General features: G+C 32.5%; 1 protein-coding gene across 1 annotated transcript; it reads right to left on the bottom strand.

The window, feature by feature from the left end:
- Positions 1-16,201: 16,201 nt before the first annotated feature.
- On the bottom strand, positions 16,202-17,738 carry LOC111432298 (CBL-interacting serine/threonine-protein kinase 14-like). Its single transcript, XM_023069111.1, has one exon. The coding sequence runs from the start codon at positions 17,637-17,639 to the stop codon at positions 16,386-16,388; it is 1,254 nt and encodes a 417-aa protein (XP_022924879.1). The 5' UTR covers positions 17,640-17,738; the 3' UTR covers positions 16,202-16,385.
- Positions 17,739-25,692: the final 7,954 nt, after the last annotated feature.

Raw genomic sequence — 25,692 nt, 5'->3', positions numbered from 1 at the left:
AAAAAAAAATTAAAAAATATCTTTTTAATTTGTAGGAAAATATTAATATTTTTATTTTAAAAATATTTAACATTTTATTCTTTTAATTCTTATCCCGTTCTGACCTAATACTTATCGAGTTCTCATCTTTCGTTCTCAAGTTGATTCTTTAGTCCAATTATTTTTTTTCGTAATATTCTTACTAGTTGTTAAAGAAAGTCGTCATTTCTCTTGCAAAAATTTGCTTAGACCTTTCTATATTACTCCGTTCTCGTGTGTAGCGTCTCGAAATCTGTAATATGTGATAGATTTGTTATATATGTACGTAATTAATGGATAGATCTGTAGTATGTGATAGATTACATTTTCATAAATAAAAAAAACAAGCCCTCACTACCCACTCAGATTAAGATTGAGCCGTATATGGTTATCATATAAAATATTACTTTTTTCAATTAATGGATTTGTAAGGAGAAATTAAATATTTCGTGGTCTAGTGCCCAGGGCCCTACCCGACCCTTCAACAAGTCTATCTTTGCCCTTCATGTCTATTTTGATGTCTCCGTCTTCCTTATGTTTCAACTTATTTTCAATGCCCACTTTGTGTGGTGGTGTGTTGGATGATGTATTGTCCTCCTCAATCGCATCATGACACTCGTCTAGGCCCTTGCGTGGCCGGATGGGCGCCACTTGAGGATTGTCACTTCTATTGTCGCAACGTAAGGGTCACAACCTACTCTGTTCATAGTATGGTTATGACATTCTCCCCCACTTAACTTAGTCATCGTCCTCGATGACTTATTCGGGTCACAATTCTGTACAAACTCATTGTATAAGATACCTCAACTCATATATCTCTAACCTGAATGATTTAGATCAAATAATTTGTAACAATTGCAAAATGGGTCGTATCTTTGGACTTCCAAATTTTTAAAACACGTCGGAAGATGAGCAGTATCACATGAGATGCCCATGACGAAATCCAGTGAGTAGAACCTCTTCAAGAAAGTACACTACCCCAAATTGGTCGATCAGAGGAACACTAAAAGAATAAATGATTTCAAAACTCAATAGACAAACGACGTATGCAACCCAGTGGAATAGACACATCTCAACACAAAATATATGATTTGGGCAGAAAAAAAATGACGTCTTGACATGATTAGACATGATTTTGGAGGGGACCGATTGGATTGTAATGGTTTAATTTCACTAATTGAAGCTAATAATGGGTTAGTGGCAAACATTGGATAAAAGGTGATGTATTTAGGTCTAGGAAATTTGAAGCAACCAAGTTGGGTTAGGTTAAGATAGTCTTTTTGACTATAATGAAAAATTAATATATTGTGAAAAGAGATATTGTCCCCTTTCAATTGAGATGATGTGTTTTGTACTTGGGGGAAGCAAACAAGTTAGGGAGAAGAAAGATCAAGATCCAACGACCTACTCGGCTCGACTAGAAAAGTCAAGCTTAAGTCGAATCTCTTCGTAGAGCATGTAGCCTTAAGACTCTAAGCTGCCACCGAAGCTTGGCTTGACTTCTTGGTTTAAATCCTACCACTAATGTAGCCAATGAAATAAGGGAATGATTATGATACTAGAGCAAAGGAGAGATATATGAATGAACCGAGACCACATCTAAATGGGATAGATCCTGAGAATAGGATGACTAAGAAAAGTTTAAAAGAATTGAAAGCTATTAACTGTGACAATGCACCTTCCTTTTTGTGGCTCAATTGTAGGACTCGTGATTCTACGTGGGTGACCTCTTAGAATTTTTTTCGAGATATATGTGAGTGAATATAAAGCATGCTAGAAAAACTCGTATTGATATGTGGGGATAGTCTTCACTTTCTTAAGAAGCAAGAAATAGGTAACATGACCATGTTGCAGAGCAGGAAAATGCCGGGATCATCAAGTGTCAAATCTAGATTCTAAATCCTAATTTAAATTCTGAGCAGGACTCGACGTACGCGTGTGTGTGTGTGAGAGAGATTCAAAATTTGGTTTGGACACCTGATGGTTTTGATATTGGCCTACATCTCGTCCGACAGGATTATGTTACTTACTCTTCGTTTATAACACTAAAAACTATCTATATATTTATTTTCAAACATTTAATTAAAATTTATTAACTTAATTTCAATATATATTTTGAAAATTTTTCTTTTTGACTAGTTAAAAATTATTTTTAATAGCAGTCGAAAAATTAATAATAAAAATAAAATAAATATATAATATATAATTGTATTTTAACATAGATATGTTTTAAAATTAAAATAAATTTAAGTTGGTACGATTCTTCGACAAAGGGCAAAAATGAAATAACTTTAAAGAAAAGGGTTATATAGAGAAATAAATTCTAAATATAGGGTATCTACGTAAATTTACAAAAAGTTTGGTCTGCTATTTCGGTCTATACGGGCCAGCCCAAATTTTACGACTGCAGGCCCGGCCCATATTCTGAATGGTTAGCCCATTAAGGTATGGGTTTGATTAAGTTTTGGGCTGATGTGTTAGTTAATTACTTAATTAATTGTTATTAGTCATGTATTTAGTTGCTAATTGTGTTCCCATAAACCCCATAATTTTACTTCTAATTTGTATTCCTAACTATTGAGTAAAACGTACTTACGGCTCGTTCTATCTGAGTTAACCGTTATTAGTTTAAACTTCTTTTTAAAAAATTTGTATAATAATAATAATAATTTATATTCAAGGTATTTACGAAAATTAATCATTCAGTACTAGTGAACTAATGTGAGATCCACGTCGGTTGGAGAGGGGAACAAAGCATTCTTTATAAGGGTGTGGAAACCTTTTGCTAGTATACTCGTTTTAAAATCCTCGAGAAAAAATGTGAAAGGTGACCATATTTACTAGCGGTGGGCTTAGGCTGTTACAAATGGTATCAAAGCCAAACGCCGTAGTGGATTGTGAGATCTCACAATGATTGGAGAGAGAAACGAGTGTTAGCGAAGACGCTGGGCCCCGAATGAGGGTGAATTGTGAGATTCTACATCGGTTGGAGATAACGTGTAAACCTCATGTTTTAGATTTATTGAAAGTATGTGAGTTGGTGAAGTAAATAAACTAAAATAGAACAAGTTTCTCGGTTAAAAAAGTAAATAATAGGCAAAATTAATAGAAAAACATCTATGACAAATTCGATTAAACCAACTAGGACCAAACGTAGCCACGAAGAATTTGGGTCGTAGCCCAAATTCAATGCCTCGACCTTGACCTCAAGCAACCCTATGGTTCCCCTCTCAAGGGGACGTGTCATGCATGTCTTAGACTCGTGGTTTCTTAGTTCAATCCAATATGGTTTATATGTGACCTAATTCTCGAGATTCTTCTATAAATACACCTCTTCAACTTTAAAAATGTAATCTCTTCCCGGTTCCAAAACTCTTGCTATACTAAAATTCTCTATACTAACTTAGCATCGAAGCTTGTGTGACAAACACTATTGAAGTGTGAAAATTTTTCTTACTTTATAGGTCACGTTATCTCCCATCAAGTAAATGTTACCGTTGCTATTTACAACAAAAAAAAGTCAAATACGGGAGTAGATATTTTAACCGCTAACTCCAATTATTTAAGATAAGCATATTTAACAAAATGTAGGATAAAAATACGTTAAATAAATTATATCATAGTTGAAATTCATAGATATTTTGCCTTTTTTGTTCATAGTTTATACATTTTTCTTATTCATAATGTAACATCCTAAAATAAACAAATATACAAATATAAAGTAGTGTGACATCAACTTCCACTCAATGTCATGATTAGTTTTGAATTACGTGACAAATGTCGATCATATATTAAATTTTATGAATTGAATATACTATAGTCTATAATATAGACATTTAATATTGCTAAATATATTATTCATATATGTAAAAGTCAAATATATTTCTACCATTATGGAAAATGACATTTACTTGTAAAACTATAAATTCTATTTATGATGTTAATTGTGTAAATAAATAATACAATTACTAATATTCAAATCAATTTTTTTTAAAGAATTAAGACCTAATATTTCAATAAAAAAAAATTTGATTAACGGTCAAGTTTTTATTACACGGATTTCATTGAGACTTTGTAACGGCTCAAGCCCACCGCTAGCCGATATTGTCCTCTTTAGGTTTTCCTTCTAAGGGATCCCCTTTAAGGGTTAAAACACGTCTACTAACACTTGGGATAGGTTTCTTTGTGTTTTCCTTACAAGGGATTTCCCTTAAGGTTAAACACGTCTACTAGGGAGAGGTTTCTACGACCTTATAAAGAATGTTTCGTTCTCCACTCCAACCGATGTGGGATTTCACAATCCACCCTCCTTAGGGGCCCGCGTCCTTGCTGGCACACATCCCAGTGATTGGCTCTGATACCATTTGTAACAGTCTAAGATCACCTCTAGTAGATATTGTCTCCTTTGGCTTGTTACGTATCCCCGTCAGCCTCACAGTTTAAAAATACGTCTACTAGGGAGAGGTTTCCACACATTTATAAAGAATGTTTCGTTCTCCTCTCCAACGAATATGGAATTTCACAATAAAAATTTACATTCTTCAAGTAATTTGAAAGGAGGTTTTATCCACCCCACGACCAACTCGAAAGGACACATTTGTTTTTGGATTCAAACTTTGGAATTAAAAAAAAAATAAAAAAATTTGAATTTACCCTTTGGGGAGCTTTAAAAGTTAAACATATTACATGTTTGTGGAAAAAAGTTTATAAAATTTTAAAATAAAGTTTGAATGAATTATTTAAAGTATGGAGAATATTTAAATGGAAATATTATGGGTTAAGCCATTATAATCCAATATTTAGATATCTTCATATCAAATTATGAGGTTCTAAGTTCATCAAACACGATTCCTTCCATTTCTTAATATTAAAACGATACCAATCTGTCATTTATTATATATTTTACAGATCCCAATTGTTTCTATAATATTTATTTTTAAGCTTACGTCTTCATATTAATTTAAAATAAATATATATTATTTTTATGGTATTACATGCCCGTTAATATCTTTTTGTCCGATCTTAATGGTGTTCGTGGATTGAGTTGGTTTGAATCGGGACCAAACCAACCATAAATCTCTCGGATTGAATGATTGAAGTTGTTTGAGTCATTTATTTAAAAAAAAAATTGATATTTAATAAAAATTTACAATTTAATTTCGATATATATTTCAGAAAGCTACCTTCTTGGACTATTTGATAAGAGATGTATCACAAAATATATATTTTAAAATTAACAATAAATTCAAGTTTGTTCGGTTCAATTCAGTCTAGTTTTAAAGAAATCTATGAACTAACCTAATCTATAAAATTTTCATATATTTTAAGTTAATCCAACTTAAATAAGTTCCAGACTAAGTTTAGGTTAATTGAATTTTTGGGATCGTTGGAGTTTTTTTTATCGCTTGGTATTGGGTTAAATTACTATTTTAGTTTTTAAATTTTAAATTTTTGTGTTTATCTTGATATTTGAAATTTCAATTTTTGATAAATTAAAATATTTTAAAAAATAGTTAATTAAAATTTAAAAAACTATTTATTTTTCATAAAATTAAAGGTTAAATAATCAAATAAACAGAAGTTAATATTAAATTGGATATTTTAAAAATGGAAACTAAAATGGATATTTTTTAAACAACCTTAATAGATGTAAGTGGAAAATGAGATTTAATCTTAAATAAAACAAACCGTTTTCTGTTGGTCGGTGGATTGGATGAGCCAACGTCATCGATTGGCGTGCTCTTTCACCAAATGAGAAAAAAAAAAAAAAAAAAAACAATTTGGTCTTTTAAAATTTGATTTAGAAGATATTTTGTTGAAAGGCATATTGTTAAGTAGAAAAAGATTGTTACAATTATTTTAATTTTTCATAAAAAAAAATTATTGTGTTTGAATCTCTCACAATAAATTAATGGTCTTCCTATTTCTTCAATAAAATAAAAATATTTGAATTATTAATTGAATTCTTCAAAAAAAATTAAAAATTAAAAATTAAAAATTCGAGTTAGCTCGTGGGTGACATTTTTTTTGGTTAGGTTAACCACGTTTAGATGATGACCTAGGTCAAGATGCTTCTAGTAAACTGAACACCTTAGGATCGTGTGTGATGGCTTGAGGAGCCAAAAAGAGATGGGGTTAGAAGTCTGCATTTAGCTACCTAGCCACCTTAGGAATCCAATAGTCTGCATTTAAATTATGGATTACGTGCATATGTGTTCGATAAAAATACCTCCCGAGAAAAGCATGCATGTGAGAACTCATTTAAGATTTAGGGCGCTATAGCTAGTGTGGTTTTCCATGTTAACGTATGCCAATATGTTTCTGGTAGACCATGTACCCTAGATTTGTGAGCTATCAAAGGTTTAGACCTCTGTGTACTCAAAGATTGGTTTAGCCCAAGGAGCTAACACCGAATGTCCTAGAAACGAGAGATGAGATTTAAATTGTCTAAATGCTCTTAAGAATCTAATAAACCTCCACGACATCCGAAAATGACAAAGGTAGTCTTTTACGCTGATAGCAACCATTATAGTGTGTGAGTAGCTTCTATTTTCTGTTTCACTTTGGTATAGTACTGTTGAACTAGGTGTAAGGTTGGTTAGAGATGTGTGACTCGGTGGTTTGTTGGATTACCCTGCACAGTGGATCAGTCCTATGGTTGGACGTTGATCATGCGGGTAGTCTGTGGTTACCCTGCATAAAGGATCCGTCCTGTAGGAGGGTGTTGACCATACAGGTAACCAATACGTATCAGGGGTCGCGCCCCCAACCTTGGGTGATTGGATGGTTCTATGGGTAGGGTTCGCCAGATACCTACCACAGATGATTAGAGTAGGTTAACACACATCATGTCATCCCCACTAGAGAGAGTTTTACGAGGTAGCCTCTCGACCCAAAACATCAGTTACACACTGTTTAGGCAGAGCAAGCTATCTAAGTCTAAGAACCAAAAAGTAGTTCATTCGAGAGATGAAATTTTTTTGCTCAGAAGAACATACGACTCCAGAAGTGGGTGAACTACCCCCTCCATATCCAAAGTAGGTCCTTGAGCAGCTAACGTACCACTCGGAACTTCGAGTAACCCCAGATACTCAGATAGTAGTAGAGAATAGGCCCGAACTTCCTACCGCCCATAGTGATGTCATCCTTGTCATAAAATAAAATTTCCTCTTTTTGTTGTCATCTTTTAACTAGAAATTAAAATTAAATTCTCACTATTATTATGTTATAACGAAAAAAACAAAAATTGATACGATGGTGAAATGTTTGGGACATTTGAAAAAGATGAAAAGAATATGAAAAAGAAAATTAAGAACTTTATTCTATAAAATTTCGTGGACCATATATTTTCCCCAATGTGAGTTCAACGTTGTGTGAACCCACAATTTTCCATAGAACAAAAATGGGAAAATGTGAAACCATACTTTTATTCCATCCTACTTAATTTTCGAGTAGGCATTCGAATCAAACCAACGAGGTAGACGAATTATTTGTTCAGATTGCACAACTCACACACTCGATCTACATGAAGAACACGAAGAACAAAAAAAAAGAACATGCAAAGAGTAGACGTAATAGCTCAAGTCCACAGTTAGCGGACGTTGTTCTCTTTGGGTTTTCCCTTTCAAATTCCTCCTCAAGGTTTTTAAAACGCGTCTTCTAGAGAGAGGTTTCCACACTTTTATAAAAAATGTTTCGTTCTCCTCTCCAATCTTGAGATCTCACAATAAGATTTTATCTTAGAAACTACATGTAAGAATAGAATTGTGTTCCACTTTTTCAAATTCCTTAACTCTTAAGTTTTCTTCACGAGTAAACTTAACCTATAAATAAATAGTAAGTTTTCTTCACGACTCTGAAGTATAGATGGAAATTTAGTCCGATTGGAATTACCCTAAACATCTCAGCCATACCCTAAATCCTAAAATTAAATCCTAAAATTACTATAAGATAAAGTCAAGTCACACAAGAATCAAGCTTTATTCATGCAACAAATTTTTAAATATACTCTTCCTGAAGCTTTATTTATTTTTAGATAGTTACAAATTTATGATCATGATTATGAACTAAAATTATGGTATTTCATTAATATATTTTTAGCCAATGACTAAGTTTTTTTTTAGGTTGCATATTTAGAATTATTCTATGATTTGAATTTCAAACCAGTGTTCTTGGCTTGACAAATTTAATCAACAAAGTTATCCGGATTGTACTTTCCCTTATAATGTTTCCATGTTTTGAGATTATTTGATATTTAGATTTAAAAATTTTATTTTTCGATTAGGTGTTAGGTCAAATTCCAAAGAAATGCAATCTATTTGGAATGAAATTAAATTAATTTCGGAGTTTTAGCATTTTTAAACTAAGGGTTTGCATATCAAGTCGCTTACGAGGATTCTTAGATTAAATTGGCTACCGTTACCATATTATTACAGCTTTGAATATAAACATGCTAAATGTGAATACACCTAATTTTTCAACTTCGTTTCATCTAACTTTAGTGATTTGGAGTCAATCGAAAAATCCATGTTCTTATGGGTCCAGCTTGACCTGATCAAACTCGAATTTGATATTTTTGGACCCATTTGAGGCGGATACATTCAGACCGTTTTCTACGATTTTCAATTCTTTGGGAGTCATTTTTGACACCATCAAATGCGTCTAAGGTTAGCCAATTTCATAATAGAATTCCAATTATGATGGTGGGACTCCTCAGTAGAATTAGAATTCAAGAAGCAGTTTTAAGCTAAGCTCAAGGGAGTGACGTCGGCATAGCTAACCAAGTAAGTGAGTTTGCTTTTGGTTTGATTATATAACTTGTTTGCTATACGAATGATATGTGCTCTGTCCTTGCACTTGTCATGTTTTATGATCGTTTAACGTGTGTTATATTATGTTTATGCTATGATATATGTTATGACATGATACACAAGTTATACAATAATATGATTAGGATATGTTATGGAATTAATGTCGTATGATGCATAAATGTAACAACTCAAAACCTTTTCTTTCTGGCTTTCGCTCAAGATTTTTAAAACGCGTCTACTAGCGAGAGATCTCCACACTCTTTTTAAAATGCGTCCACGTTTCAAACTCTCGACCCTTTTGATCGAAAATATATGCAATAACCAATTTAGTTATGCTCAAATTAATAATTAAATTAAGGTAACACTTATCCCCAACAAACGATATTAAATTCCATGAACTTTGGATACCACAAAGAAAGGAGATAAGGACATATCATATAGATGAAGAGTGCATGTCTAGACCTAATTATGTGTATCCATGTTACACCTCTTGTACGCATCTTGTGTCTCAATGCACTATCATCTTCACTCAACATCCCTAAAATAATGCATCTTTTCCATACTTTATTTGTGGACACGTTTATAAGTTCATATTAATTAATCTATTTGAAAATTCATTTTTTCCAATTATTAATTTGTGGGTAACATTTTTTTCCAAAAATTAATGATTATATCATATAGTATTTAAATTTGGGCATGATTGATCTTTCATTTTCAATTTTGGGTCCCAAATACACTCCATACTCTCCAATAATCTACTTTTCTCCATCAAAATAGAGACGAGTCTAAGTTGAGGTGTGATGCTTTTATTATAGAGGTATTTATGGGTTGAGTTGAGTCGGGTTGAGACATTTTTTAGATTTAACTCGATTGTTTAGGTTGTAAAATTTTTTAGTTCAAACAACCCTTATTGATTAATGAACTTTAACGGACCAAACTATTAATTTTTTGGGTTGAGTTGGGTTAGGTCAGGGTGGGGTGATTGTTTATTCAAATTTTTGTTTTTAATAAAAGTAAAATGTTAGTGTAACAGTTGAAGCCCCTCGCTAGCAGATATTGTCGTCTTTAGACTTTTTCTTTCGAGCTTCTCCTTAAAGTTTTTAAAACCCGTCCGCTATGGAGAGGTTTCCACACCCGTACAAAGAATGTTCGTTCCCCTCTACAATAGATGTGGGATCTCACAATCCATCCGCTTCGGGCGCAGCGTCCTTATTGGCACTCGTCTCTTTACAATCGATGTGGGATCTCACGGTTGGTTCATAAAAGATCTATTTATTTAATTTCAAACAATTAATTAAGATTTATAACTCAATTTGAATATATATTTTGAAAAGTTAAGTGTAAAAATAAATTCGAGTAAGTTTGGTTCAACCCAATCTAATCTAAGAGGAATCCATGAACCAACTCAACCCATCAAATTTTCGTTTGTCTGAACCCAATCCAATCAAAGTAAATTTATAACTCAACCCAAACTATATAGGTTAGGTTGGGTTGATCGAATTTTTCAAGTTATCGAGTTTTTTGAATCCCCTACATTTATGGCTAAGAAAAACCAACCTTCAAATCTTCTTCCATTACAACGACATTTACCCATAACTTAATGCAATCAAAGCACTACAAGTCAAGTCTCACTCTCTACCTGTGATCCACAAACGACATATCAAATTCATTACGTGTTTGTTATTAAAGTTACAGATTATTCAAGAGTTCGTTATATGTTAAGACAACAAGCGACTATTTTCCTTAATATAGATCTAAAATCAACTCGGGTTCATATCCACATCTTTAGATGTAACAATGACATATATATATCTAAAATAAAAACAAGAGATAGGGTTGAATAATGAAACAGTTCCAATTGAATAGGAGAGGTTGTTCTTGGGGCATATGTTCAATATATTTATGTGTGTGTGTGGTTGACAAGAATTGCCAAAAAGAACACATAAAAGAGTGAAAGCTAAAGGTGATCTTATTCTCAATCCCATTATCACTTTCCATGTGGTTCATCATCTTCCTCAAAGTGCCTCCAAATAAACTCCACCATAAGTTTATTGATTCTCCACTATCATTCTTACAATTCTATCCATTCAACTTTCTTTTTGGATTGAGCCCTTGTAGTTCATTGTTATTATGAATGTGTTGTGGATGGAATCCTCTAGAAATGTTATATTCTTTAAGAAAAAGTAATAAGGCTTTTGTGATGTAGTTTGTATTGTTGATGTCTTTGATGAGATTGTAATCATTCAGAATGATGGTATGATATTGTTTATTTTGAATCTCAACAAGTATAGGTTTTGTGAGGTCCCACGTCGATTGGAGAAAGGAACGAATGCTAGCGAGGACGCTGAACTCTGAAAGGGGATGGATTATGAGATCCCACATCGGTTGGGGAGGAGAATAAAAACATCTTTTATAATGGTGTGAAACCTCTCCCTAGTAGACGAGTTTTACAAACCTTGAGTGGAAGCCCGAAAGGGAAAGCCGAAAGAGGACAATAAGTTTTGTGAGATCCCACATAGATTGGAGAGAGGAATGAATGTCAACAAGGACGTTAAGCCCTGGAAGAGGGATGAATTATGAGATTTCACATCAGTTGGGGAGGAGAACGAATCATCCTTTGTAATGGTGTGGAAACCTCTCCCTAGCATACGCGTTTTAAAAACCTTGAGTGGAAACCCAAAAAGGAAACTCCAAAGAGGACAATATATACTAGCGGTGAGCTTGAGTTGTTACATGTTTAGTCTATTAAAAATTAGTTTAGTGTATAAGATAACAATCACTCTCTTACATGAGTCAATCTCCCACGCAATCATTATTATACATGATTCCATGAAGGAATCAATTACATACCAGTTGCATGAAATTAGAGGTTATGGTAAAATTTCGTTTAAAACGATGTGATAGACAGCAACGTGCGACTTGAAGGACATGATCTACTGTGAATTCTTACACCCACCATTTTATATTAGATAGGAACGAAGATGCTCTTGATTTGACATCGTTTGTTCTGTTCCACTAGAACTTTAATTTTTCTATGATTTTGATGTAAATAGTACATGATCTAACTCGAGTGAAATTTATTGATTCATGTATCGAGGGGAGAGAATAAGTCCAATTAAAAAATGAGAGGACTAAAAGCAGCTCGAGAGAGTGAGTCCCAAGGCTCCTTCGACCTAAAATCATTAAAAATTAGACAATATTAGATAATTTAGGATTGGTCTGATAATAGAAAATGGGACAAGAACTAACCATTGGCTCTTTATATGTCGTGTGTCATGGTCGTACTTTTTCAACCGTGCAGCGTCATGATTTTAACACGCTCACAACTAGCCTTAAGGAAAATTCAAGCCACATATTCATTTTTTGTCCAACTTTGTGGATTGTTCAGACTTTAGGCGAGATTTGTCTTCGTTCACCAAACATAACTTGTGTGGAAACCAAACTTGTTTGGCCACACATGCACACCTGTATTTCCAATCATTTGCGACTCAACTGACTTACTTCTACACTAGGTCAACTCATACGGCTCGACCTCTCCACTACTTGAGACCAAGGTCTCTCAATGTAACATTGCATCTCAATGTCTTCAGTTCCTGATTAACATGACTCATATGCCTTAACATCATCCCAAGTCAGGGTGTCATCGGCCATCATATCTTACTCAGTCGTGCCATCAAGAACGGGCCCACTTGATGTTCATAATATCAAGACATCCTGAGCATCCATCCATCCATCCGCCCATTCTAGTTTTATCAAGGCATTGGACCCTCCCGTTTGCATATCATATCATTTATGGATTCCGTACTGGATAGCGCGTGTCGATCTAACCTCTAACACAAGGGTTGGGCACAATACCAACATACCTGTGCCATTTGACACCGTCCTTGAAAAAATTAATTTAAAGGAAGTCGTCCGAGACACTCGTCTCGCTGCTCGTCCTCACTGTGACACACATATGTGCCACAGGATAGCTCGCTTAGGTCACAATGGCCCAAGGGTGGTGGAGAGCTGATACCGTGCCTCCCCGAATAGTACATTTTGAGGCATTTTCAATTGGCAGGTGTAGAAGTGATTTTGGAGAACGGTCATACGGTGTCGTGGAGTGCCCGTTCGGTGTTCAATTGATACCAAATTTGGTGAGCTCTCATATTTCATATGGACGGACTTGACTCTAGAACCGCATGTCCAAATTTCCTCAGGAATCTCAATTATTGAGGTTAAGACCAAGAACCCTACCCTTCAACAAGCTTATCTTTGACACTCTTGCCTACTCGTTGCTCTATCTTGCTCATGGTCTTAAGAACCCTACCCTTCAACAAGCTTATCTTTGACACTCTTGCCTACTCGTTGCTCTATCTTGCTCATGTCTCATCTTCTCTTCAATGCACATATTATATGGTGTGTTGGATGATGCACAATCCTTCTCGCTCTCATTATGACACTCGTCTGTCTTGGCCCTCGTGTGATCGGATAAGGGCCACTTGAGAGTCGTCACTTTGCTTGTCTCGACGTAAGGGTTGCAACCTACTCTCTTCATATAATGGTTGTGACACCGTGCATGCTCCCGACACATGGTGTCATCATTTAAGTCCAGTTTAATCTTTCTCCACAACTAAATTGAAAAGCAAGAAAAATGGAAAGTCAGAAGATCGATAATCACAATAAGAGTGCGTGGTCATCCTTACATTAGGTGTCTTACATTTTCTTGAAAATTAAGAGTAGCACGTGGTTTGAGTATTTTAAGAAATACTTAGTAAGTAACTCTACTGTTGGGATCATAAAATGTATACACAAACAATCATTATGGAACTTATCCTTTCACAAAAATATTTCATGGCATGACATTAGTCTACTTTCTAGTCAGAGTAAGGTTGTATGTGTAGTACTTCCCTACGGCCCACACATGCGCATATAGACCCACCAGTTGGGCTCGTATACGAACCCCTAAGTCTAACTTGTCGAGCTAGCACTTGTTAATAGATTACTGGACACTACGGAGGAAAAGGCCCACATGACATCATGGCAAACATATATGTCGTAAGATACACATCCATACTCATCCTAATGGGGAAGTATCTCGATGGATATGAAACACAAAAATAGATTAATCATGATTAATAAAACACAATTCCAAGCATGCTAATAATAATAATAAGACAAAGCTTGTTTAAATACGACATTTTAAATATTACTTAATTAATTAAGTAATGATTATTTCACTTTTAAATTTAAATTATATTAACCCATAGAACACGTTTCCGGTGGGCCATTCAACGTTCATATTTTAAGTGCATGGCTTTGTCTTTTAGGTAAAAATCCAAATGAATTTTAAATTTATATTTTAAATAATTTCTTAAATAATACAAACAAATTCGATTTCCAAATCCGACGTGTAAATTGCAATGTGAATTAGTACTTAAAGTAAAGGACTACATCATCAAGTTTGGTCTAGAACATTCCTAAATTGTTTATTAATTTCATTTTATTTTATAATTTTAAAAACTAAGCCCCTAAATGATCTTCTAGTTTGGTATTCTAATTTTTAATTTTGTCGTTTTTCTTAATAATAAAAAATATTATGTAACGATCCAAAATTTTCTACTTAATTTAAGATCGTCAACTTCTACCCATCAATTGAATGCAGAAATACTTCGTTTAAACTTTCATAAAACGACCACTTCCATCTTAAAACACAATTGGACTTACGAGTTTTGAGAACACCACAATAAAAGACTAAATAAAATAAATAAACGTTTAAATTAAAAACATTCTATTTTAGCCTAAGTCTACAAAAATAAATGCGAGTACCCTATGCATGTGTCATGGTCTCGACTTGCGATGACATCGTCAGTTGTACATGAATGTTGTGCATTAACCTGAAATAGAAGTAGTATATGACTTGAATATTTAAAAGAAATACTGTCTAAGTGACAAATGCAAAAACATGTGAATGCAATGATGAGACCTATCATAACAGTCTATTTTCCTACAGTACTATCTTAACAGGTAGCTTGAGTGATGACCCACTAGTCGATTCGAAAATGCAATTACAGGACGTAGCATGTTATACGTGCACGTTAAATATTTAAAATAATTATCAATTATTTTAGTTTAAAAATTGCAAAATTACAGTCCATTAACTTTTAAAAATGTTAATGGGGAGTTGGTAGAGTTAATAATATTTAGAAAATAATGGTCCTTTTTAACCACTAAAAGGTAATAACTTTTTTACTGAATAAATTAATGGAGAAAAGTGGTGTGATTAGGTTTCAACTTCCATGCGTAATTATTACCTAATTAGTAAAGATGGGATATTATTAGCTATTAATATAGATAAACCAACTAGGTTTCTATCACTTTATTACTTCATTATAAACTTTAATTATGTTTAATTATTATTTTTTATTTTGTTTAAATTAAAATTTTAATTTAATAAATATGTAATAAGCTATTATCCTCAATTAATAGAATATTTATTTATTCATTAAAATTTAAAGTTTAAATTTAGGAAATTGAATATTTAAGATTATAATTGACCTTCAAATTTAAAAATTTAAATTATATATTTTTAAAAATAAATTTGTTTTAAAAAAATTTTAAAAAAATCTAGAATTCATCTAATATTTTAAAGAATTCTACTCCACCCTAATTTTGAAACATTTATGAAAATGAAGCAGCTATATTACCTATTTACTTGATTTTGACAATTTTAGGCTTTAAGTAATATTTTGTTTATATGCATAAAATATTCATAATAATACTATAAGTTGATAGTTCGATATAACGACTCAGATCCACCGTTAGTAGATATTGTCTTCTTTGGGCTTCCCCTCAAAGCTTTAAAACGCGTCTCTTGGGGGGAGATTTCCACACGCTTATAACCAATGTGGGACATCACATTGGATCTCCACCTCCACAATTATTAAACTAAAAAAAAAATAATACACACATATTTTTATAACTATAATGATTAAATTCTTGATATTAAAAATGTATGATTAAATGAGTTCATTGCTTAATTACTATTTAAACATGTACCTTAGGGTACATAATTATTATTTTCATCCATTTTTGGTTAATTATTCCCTATTATTTAAATAATTTCCTTCCAAATATAAATGAAATTAAAGAGTGTATTTTATCCAAATAATTATTGTAATATTATGATGGTTGATTTTTTTAATTTCTTTAAAATTAATTTAGATTGAACTGAAACAATTAATATTTTTTTCTTAAAATACAATTATATATGAATATATTTAATTTAATCTTATTTAAATAATTTAATAAAATTTTCATAAATAGTTGTGTAAAATAAACAAATTTCTAATTTTAAAAATATTAAAACTGTAAATATATATATATATATATATAAAGTAAAAATGTATAAAGCATGAAAGTTAGTGTATTTACAAAAATGCCCATTGAGAGAAATTAAAGGAAAAAAGAAATTAAAAAGTAACCCGGGAAAAAAGAAACCGTTTACGGAAAACCCGGCAGTCGACTGCACCGTCGTCGTCGATCAGATTCCGATAAAATCCCGGAAGCCGGAATCCATTACTCGGACTGGTAGATCAAACAATCGAGTTGAGGTCTTAATTTTTCTTTCCAAATTTGATCGATTTCCCTCACTCTGTTTTTGATCTCAACCACCACCAATTCCTCCGTCAGCCGGAAAATCTCTATAACGGCGACGAATCCGCCGTCGTGCCCTTCCACTCTAACTCCCCACCCGTTCTTCTCCACCGCCGCATTTTCCGACTTCGAAACCTCCTCCACCGTCATTATGATCTTCTCCGGCGATTCGGCGGAGAGAAACCTCTCAACATCGGACGAAAATTCCGTCTCGTTGATCAATCCAGTTGAATCGAAGCAAAGAGAGAACGAAATTAAATCAAAAGCATTCAAACATTTCGCATTGTTCATATCGCCGTAAAGCTCTGAAACCGAATAATCCTCGAATTGAATCTTCTCCTCTTGAAATCCCTTTCTGAACCACGGATCTTGATGAATCTCATCGACGGTGATCCTCGTCTCCGGATTCGTATCCAGAAGCCGCGATAAAAACCGCCGGAGATCTGGCGACGTCCATTTCGGACACCGGAAATCGCCTCTGTAAATCTTCCGATACATCGCCATTAAATTGGAATCATTAAACGGAAGAAATCCAGCAGTAAGAACATAGAGGATTATACCGCAAGACCAGACGTCGATCTTCGCGCCGTCGTAGCCTTTCTTCGCGAGAATCTCCGGCGCGACGTACGCCGGGGTTCCACAGAGTGTATGGAGCAATCCGTCGGGCCGAATCTGATCCGTTAAAGCACCGAGTCCGAAATCCGAAACTCTGAGATCGAAATTTTCATCGAGAAGGAGATTTTCCGGTTTCAAATCGCGATGAAAAATTCCTCTGGAATGACAGTATCCAACGGCGGTAATCAATTGCTGAAAATATCGACGGCTGAGATTCTCACTGAATCGTCCTTTGGAAACCTTCGTGAAAAGCTCTCCGCCTTTGGCGAATTCCATTACGAAATAAATCTTCGTCTTCGTTGCAAGAACTTCGAAAAGACGAACGACGTTGGGATGGCGGAGGCGGCGCATGATATCAATTTCTCTCTTAACGTGCGCCGTGAAACCGCCATTTAAGACCTTGAGTTTGTTAACAGCTTTAATCGCAACGCTTTGTCCTGTATGAACGTTTCTGCCATGGTAGACCTTCGCGAAGGCTCCACGGCCTAAAAGCTTCCCGAGTTCATATTTTCCGAACAGAATCCCCTCCGGTGAAGAGTCGCCGCCGTCGAATTCCGGCATGGTGGCAGTACAAAACGAAGAAGGTACTTTAATTCAATGCTTGATTTTGGGTATTTGTTTCAACCGCATTTCAGCCATGGAAATCGGTGAGGGAAGAGGAAATTGATACAGCCAGTCCGGATCGAACTCTGGTATTTGAAGTGGGGGATTTTGGGAGTGGTGGGGTCCACCTTACGATAATTTAATTTAATTTTTATTTATTTGAAAGGCTAAAAAATAATAATTTTAAAAGATTGTTAAATTAAAACCTTAGGGCTACATTTATTGAAGTGTGTAGATACCGCGTTTGAAGTTTAGGAGCAATGGTTGGAAAGTTATAAAGTCAAGTCGTATAACATAATGGGAAAAGAATTAAATTGTTTTGGATTATATATTTGACTATTCATTAAGGAAGTAAATGGGTTTGATGGAAAAGACCGTTTCGACCCCCTAAAAATTTGGATTGGTTGGATTGGTGACTCGAGCAACTGTTTACAACCCAGCCGAGTTGGGTGAGTTGGGTTGTCAGATTGTAAATCCTACTTCTCTACTGTACATGTTGCATAAGTCTTTTTTGGGCTTTCCCTTTCGGGTTTTCCTACAAGGTTTTTAAAATGTATCTCCTAAGAAGAGGTTTCCGCACATTTATAATAAATGCTTTGTTCTCCTCTGCAACGGGATCTCAAAATCCACCCTTTGGAAGTCAGTGTCCTCCTCGTTGGCACACTGCCTGGTGTCTGACTATGATACCATTTGTAATATCCCAACCCACAACCAGTAGATATTGTCCTCTTTGGACTTTTCCTTCCGGGTTTTCCCTCAAGGTTATTAAAACATGTCTGCTAGGGAGAGATTTCTATACCCGTATGAGGAATGCTTTGTTCTTCTTTCCAACTGATGTGGGATCTCACAATTCACGAGTCACAATACATCACTAACATTAGTTACAAACGTCAAATATTTTAATCTTCGTAATAATTTAAAAGCATGGTAAAATTGGGTTGGTTTGTAACCTTATTTTATTTTTCAAAAATTCAACCCAAAACGAGAGAAAAAAATCTAACTCAACCCAACCCAACCTTTATAGTTTGGGTTAGGTAGCTTGAATTTGTCGGATTCTCGAGTCATATGTTTATTTAATTGAGTGTTTATCATTTTTATTATTTTAAGGGTTTTCTACATAATATTCTTTTAACTTTAGAGTAAATTTTAAATATGATTTGAAAGTTAATACGAAAAGATGATTTTACGTGATTGTGTAAACGTTTAGATTTAGGTCTGAACGTAATTTTTATTTAATATACAAACTTTTGAGTGGGGTCCATGGGTGACATAAGCATAAAAAATTGTGGCCAACCATGTGGTATGTTTGATTTTTTGTGTATGGAATAGAGGGCATGGAACGTAACGTTGCTTTTTGTTGAAAACTTCACATCCTAATTTCTCTATTTCTTTGTTTCAAATTATTTCATATTTACAAAAATTCCATAAATTATATATATATATATATTTTCTTTAGATAATTGTAACACGACTTTTTGTTCATTGTGTTTTTACGTAAAAACATGGATGTCGTAGTTTGAAAATTAAAAAATTTGCTTAAGTTTTATGAGAAACACAAAAAAAAAAAAAAAAAAATTAATGTGGAAGCATTTAAAAACGTACGAACACTGGAGTCATTCCAGGGTTATTTCTCTTAACCCGACTCTTTACTTTTGTGTCATGGCTGTCTTTACCTAAAATCATATTGGAAAAGAGTGAGTATTAAAAATACTTAGTAAAACACTCCCGAACACTTTCCTGTTGGAGCTAGATATTATGGGTGTATATAGTTCAGGTTGGGTCGAGGGATTTTTTTTACCCAACCCAAAAGTTCAACCCTCTATTTTCAAGTTCGGTTGATAGGTTGTTAACTTTTATTATTTGATATAGTTGTATATAAAAGTTGTTAAAAGTTTCCAAACATACATAAATCAATCTATAATCATTAAAAAAAAAATCATCAAGAAAATGGTAACGTCTTGACATGGTTCAGCAATAAGAAAAATCAACGGACCAATTTTCTTTCAAAACGTGCAGTCACCTACTTCTGGCCTTCCCTAGATCACTTGTTTTGGTGACCTTGGTCGTTAATTACTCGATAATAGAGCATACAATTTTTTCTTTTAGGCTTACCTCGTAAGGTGACGTGGATCACCCATTTTGGTGACCTTGCAGCTTAAATTACCCAGCATACAACAACATGTAATCTTTCTACAAAATCATTTTTGCTAAAATTGAGTCTCACTGGAAATTTAGATCACACTTTTTTTTGGTGACGTTCGTGGTTAATTATCCAAGCACACAATGTGTACCTTTCTCACAAAATTATTCTCACTAAAGTTGAGGCTAACCTATAAGGTAATATGAATTAGAGGTGTACATGGGTCAAGTTGGGTTGGGTTGAGGAATTTTTTTAGACCAATCCAAAAGTTCGGGTTGGTTGAATTAGTACCCAACTGGAGGTTGTTTCACAACCCAATTCTTAAAAGAAAAAATTATTTCTCCACAGTGTATACCGTTGGACTCAACAACTTTTTTTGTTCATGCTCATTTCACCACCCCCGGAATTTGCTCATTTTCCTATAAAAAGGCTTCGAAAAAGGTCATGACAATCATCACTAGCTGTAATTATCCGTGAATTTTGAGACATCTTATTCTAAAACATTCAATTCTCACGTATCTTAAACAAAATTTTCAAATGACGGTTTAAAAAAAAAACCTAAACGTTAAATATAATATCTTTTAGAAATTAAAAAAAAAAAAATAGTTTGAGCTTATTAAAAAAAAATTGAATTATCAAAAGATTTTGATATTTAATGATATGTAAATTTAGAGAGAAAAACAAAGGCACTTTTTTCTTTAGGAAAAATAAAAAAGAAAAAATGTAAGCCCAAGCCCAAGCCCAAGCCCAAATCGCCCCAACTTCATCAGAAAAAAGCCCAAACTCACTATGAATACAAACAGCCCAAGCCCATGGATTATTGATGGTGTTCACAGCCCATTAATTTGGGCCACTAATTCACTAGGCCCAATGATATCATACGATTGATTCCCAGAAAGCCCTTCCCATATTGCTTTTTTTTTTCTTTTCTTTTTAAATTAATACTTTTCTTCACATTTTTTTTAAAGCTCTTTACCTAATAAAATTTAAATTCTAAACTTAATTTTCAAAAAAAAAAAAAAAAATTAAATTAAATAATGGTTATAAATTTTAATTTTTTAAAATAAATAATAGAAAGTAAAATATTCATCCTCTTGCCTAGCAAAGCTACGACACGGATTGTTAGTAATCACTTGTGTGCTTCAAGGTGCTCTTTGGCTCGTTAGTTCTCTCTTCCATGGCGTTATCTGCACTATACAACAGTGTACGAAGTTTCGCGACCGTTCATCTCTCTCTTTCTTTTCTTTCCACTCGTTTTCGATGTTTCTGTGTGTTTTTTTATTTTGGTGGGCAGAACGAGGTAGTTGGATTTAATGAGAGGGGGATGAACATGTTCTTGGGCGAGGTTGCCCGAGAATTCCAATGACTCGTCGGAATTCTCGGAGTTGCCAGCGATTGGTTAATATATATATATATATATATATATTTTTTTTTTTTTTTTTTTGGTAACCATTACATTTGACATAGTATCAGAGTTGGAAGTTTGAGATCGAATAATGTCATTTTCTTCCCGATTAATATTGATTTCCACTTATCGAGCCTATCCACAAGTGAAGAGTGTTGAGTGTTAATATGACATTAAATTTATCGCAACTCGTTAGTTTAAATGTGAGATTCCACATCGGTGGGAGAAGGGACGAATCATTCTGTATAAAGGTGTGGAAATCTCTCCCTACTAGACACGTTTTAAAAACAGTGAGACTGATGACAATATGTTAGGCCAAAACATACAATATTTGATATCAGTAGGTTTCGGCTGTTACATTAAGTTTTGGGGTGAACAGGTAATTTAGCATATGAGTAGGATATTCCAAGTTTAAACTTTGTATTATTATTCTCTTGTCCCGTTCATATTAATTCTCTGTTGGAAGAATTAGGGAAGTGTTGCTTGGAAAGTTCGAGCAAGAGTAGGACATTCCATAAAAATCTTTTAGATCGTCCCGTAGTTGGTCCTCCCCAATCCTATTTTTTTATCGATCAATAAGTTTCATTCTAAGAACATGAACGAGCACCACAAATGACACATTTCATTAATTCTTTGATCGCTAGCACTAATAATAGATTCAATCAAAGGTCAAATTCACCTCCGAACATCTGTTGTACCAACTGAAGAGCGTAACTTATAAAATGGTGCATACGGTGATGATCACTTTTGAATATGTACGAGAGCCTTCAACAAATACTCTCAGACGCGTTAATACGCAAGAAAATTGCTTAGGCTTTTAGGTCGATTAGTAATTAAACAATGTCGGCATAAATGTTATTATGATTTTATAATTTAGAAAATAGTCAACATAAAATAATCATAACATTAAAGTTTGTAAATTAAGTTAAAAAAAACATAACAAACTTCCAAAATAATCAGCTCAACTGCCATTGTGGATAAAGATTACACGTGATTATTTAAAAAAAGAAGATAAGATATCACATCAAAATAATTAATATTAATTAGGATAATTCAACTTTAGTGTTTATAATTTTAGTATTAAATTATAAAGCATCCATTTTCTTCTCAACTACTACTAGAGAATATTTATCTACTAGAGAATATTTATGAGACAAGATATTTCAAATGTGAAAAATGATGATTTATTTTATGAATTTTGATTGAGTTGCTGATCTGAGCAACCGGAATAGAGTCAACAAGTCAACCCAACGTAACCCTCTATTTTCAGGTTTGGTCGGGTTGACTCAACCATTAGTTACAAACCATTAATCCTAACATAAAAGTAGGGTAGGGTTGAGTTAGATTGTAACTCTATTTATTGGTTGGTCCGGTTGACTCAACTAAAAAAAATTAGCTCGTAAACCTGAATTTTTAATTTCTCAATCTGACCCAGACAAAAAAAAAAAAAAAATCTAATCTAACCTAACATTTTATAGTTTGGGTTTAAGTAATATGGGTGGGTTGGGTTCTTTGGTCATATTGACTCAACTAAAAAGAAAGATAGCTCGTAAACGGATCTGAATTTTTAATTTCTCACCCCGACCCAGAAAAAAAAAATCTAACCTAACCCAACATTTTATAGTTTGGGTTTAAGTAATATGGGTTGGTCGGGTTCTTTGGTCATATTGACTCAACTAAAAAAAAATTAGCTCGTAAACCGATCTGAATTTTTAATTTCTCAATCTGACCAAGAAAAAAAAAATCTAATCTAACCTAACATTTTATAGTTTGGGTTTAAGTAATATGGGTTGGTCGGGTTCTTTGGTCATATTGACTCAACTAAAAAAAAATTAGCTCGTAAACGGATATGAATTTTTAATTTCTCAACTCGACCCAGAAAAAAAAAATCTAACCTAACCCAACATTTTATAGTTTGGGTTTAAGTAATATAGGTTGGTCGGGTTCTTTGGTCATATGAACACCCCTAATTGTTACAATATTCTTGTAAAAAAACATAAAGTATTTTAGTTCGACAAACCAATAATTAGAAATCAAACATTTTTTTCATTCAACAATTTCAGAGTAGGAGATAAGACTGAGATGAAAAGTACATATTATCCATTAAACTACGTTTATATTGACGAAAAAGATAGAACATTAATCTTTAGAAAAGTTACCCTGTCTTTTAAATCTCTTAAATCGAGACGCTTTAAAAATAATTGTCCTATAATAATATTTAAACTACTTACATGATCACCAAAAACGACCGTGGTGGTATTTCAACTACTCACGAGATCATCAAGATTTTCAACTTAGCTCCAATAGGTAATCTGCTCGGTTCTTCTCTAACCGAAAACATGCTCGTATTAACATTTTATAAAATCAAATCAAATCAAATATTAGGGTATCGGAGAAGGTAGGGACAAATTGAAGTGGTTAGAAGGAAATATGATAAAGTGTTGGGAAAATGTTTGGTGGTATCATAATCACTTTGTCTCAAAAATGAATTAATTCATCATATGGTGTTGCCCATTAATTAAAATGCTTCTTTTTCTTTTTATTTATTTATTATTCAAACAAAACAAATAGGCCAAAAATACCCCTATAAATTTTAGATAATATTCCTAATTTTTTTTAAAAATTAATAAATAATTTTATTTAGAAAAAAAACCCTTCAAAGTTTTAATTTTTTTTATAAAAAAACACATTTATGATTAATACTATATTAAAAAAATATCCATTAAATCATTTTTAAATATTTTTTAAAAATATTTTTTCTTAAAAATTTAAGGTATTAACCTTATTTTTGAAATATGGTTCAATCCATATATTTTATTATTATTTTTTTAAAAGTTTAAAGCTATTTTTTAAGTTTTAAAAAAAATATATTTAAAGATATTTTTAAAAATTTAAATTTTTTTTTAAGGGTATTAATGAGATTCTTGAAAATTCAACCAAATATTAATTATAATAATATTATAAAATTTAAAAAAAAAAGTTTAATGATATTATTAAAATAAAATTTCATTTATAATGAATATTTCATTCATTATAAATATTTCATTTATAATGAAATAAAGTTATTAATATAAAATAACTTTAAATATTATTTTTGGTCAATCAATTTATTCTTTATAATTATTAAATTTTAAATAATATTTATTCCCTTATAATTTTCAAACCTTCTCGATTTTTTAATTTGACGGTTTATTTCTTAAAGTAGAAATATTTCATTCACATCCTTGAACCTATTATAGCAGAAAGACATAATTCATTCCTTTGATTGCTACCTGTCCATCGCTTATCCATAAACTTTCTCGAACTTACTTCTCCCTTTTCCTTTTCTAGGGGTATTTTGGTAATAAATTTTATAAAAACTGAATGACCCTATTTCACTAAACACAACTGACAACTCATACATTCTTTTTTCGATGCAATATGGAGATAGAACATCGAACCTCTAATAATCTTTTACTCGAAGATATAAAACCTAATTATCTCGTAATTCGAGAAATAAATGGCATATTTTACAAGTTTGACTTCTTCTATTTATAATAATAAAGTTGAACCATATAAAAATTGGAAAATAAAAAAAAAATTAAATTAAATTATTGTCAATTTAAACATAACTCAAACGACCCACCAATGTAATATTAAAATATTATTTTAGTTCGAAAGGTTTGAAATTTTTTGGATTTCATTATGGTTTCTTTTAAATGCATAATTCATATTTGGTAATTTCGAATACATTTTGTATTTATTTAAAAAAAGAAAAGTCATAAAACTTACCAACTTGGCTGCTAGAGTTGACCCCACGTGGACTCCCATTGAAGACTTCGAGGGCCAATATATTGAATTTTCTTCATTTTAATTAAATTGACCCACTTTAAACAAAAATATACCTTTAAAAATTTTAATAATATATTTAAATTTAAAAAATTAAAAAATATATATTTACAGGGACCTTCAGATTTTGTTGGAATATAATATTTAAAAAATATATTAATTATGAAATATATCTTAAAAATATATTATGGAATATATTTGAGATATTATATCTTAATATTCTTTCGTTTATAATTTATAGTATATTTTATTTTATTCTCAATATTTAATTATAGTTGGTAGCTTGTATCAAAGTTGACGCCTTTATTCCAATTCTATTTCTTATTCTTAACAAATTTTAATAATATTTTTAAAATGAGATACTAATGATTCTTAGAGTAAGAAAATGAGATTAAATTTTTTTTGGACGGCGAGAGATATTATTAAAATTTTCGAAAATTAAAAATATTTTTTTTAAATAAAATATAAAATTAATAAATATTTGTATTTATAATTTTGATATAAATATTGGTGAAAATTGACATTTTATGATTAGTATAAAATTGACATTAAAAAACAAATATTATATATATATATATATAAAGTCAAATTGGCATATATAAATACTTTTCTTATCGTCTGGAATTTTCAAGCCTCCC

This window comes from Cucurbita moschata, unplaced genomic scaffold, assembly GCF_002738365.1.
Source record: "Cucurbita moschata cultivar Rifu unplaced genomic scaffold, Cmos_1.0 Cmo_Scf00038, whole genome shotgun sequence".
NCBI lineage: Eukaryota > Viridiplantae > Streptophyta > Magnoliopsida > Cucurbitales > Cucurbitaceae > Cucurbita > Cucurbita moschata.
This window is presented reverse-complemented; position numbering and strand designations above follow the sequence as displayed.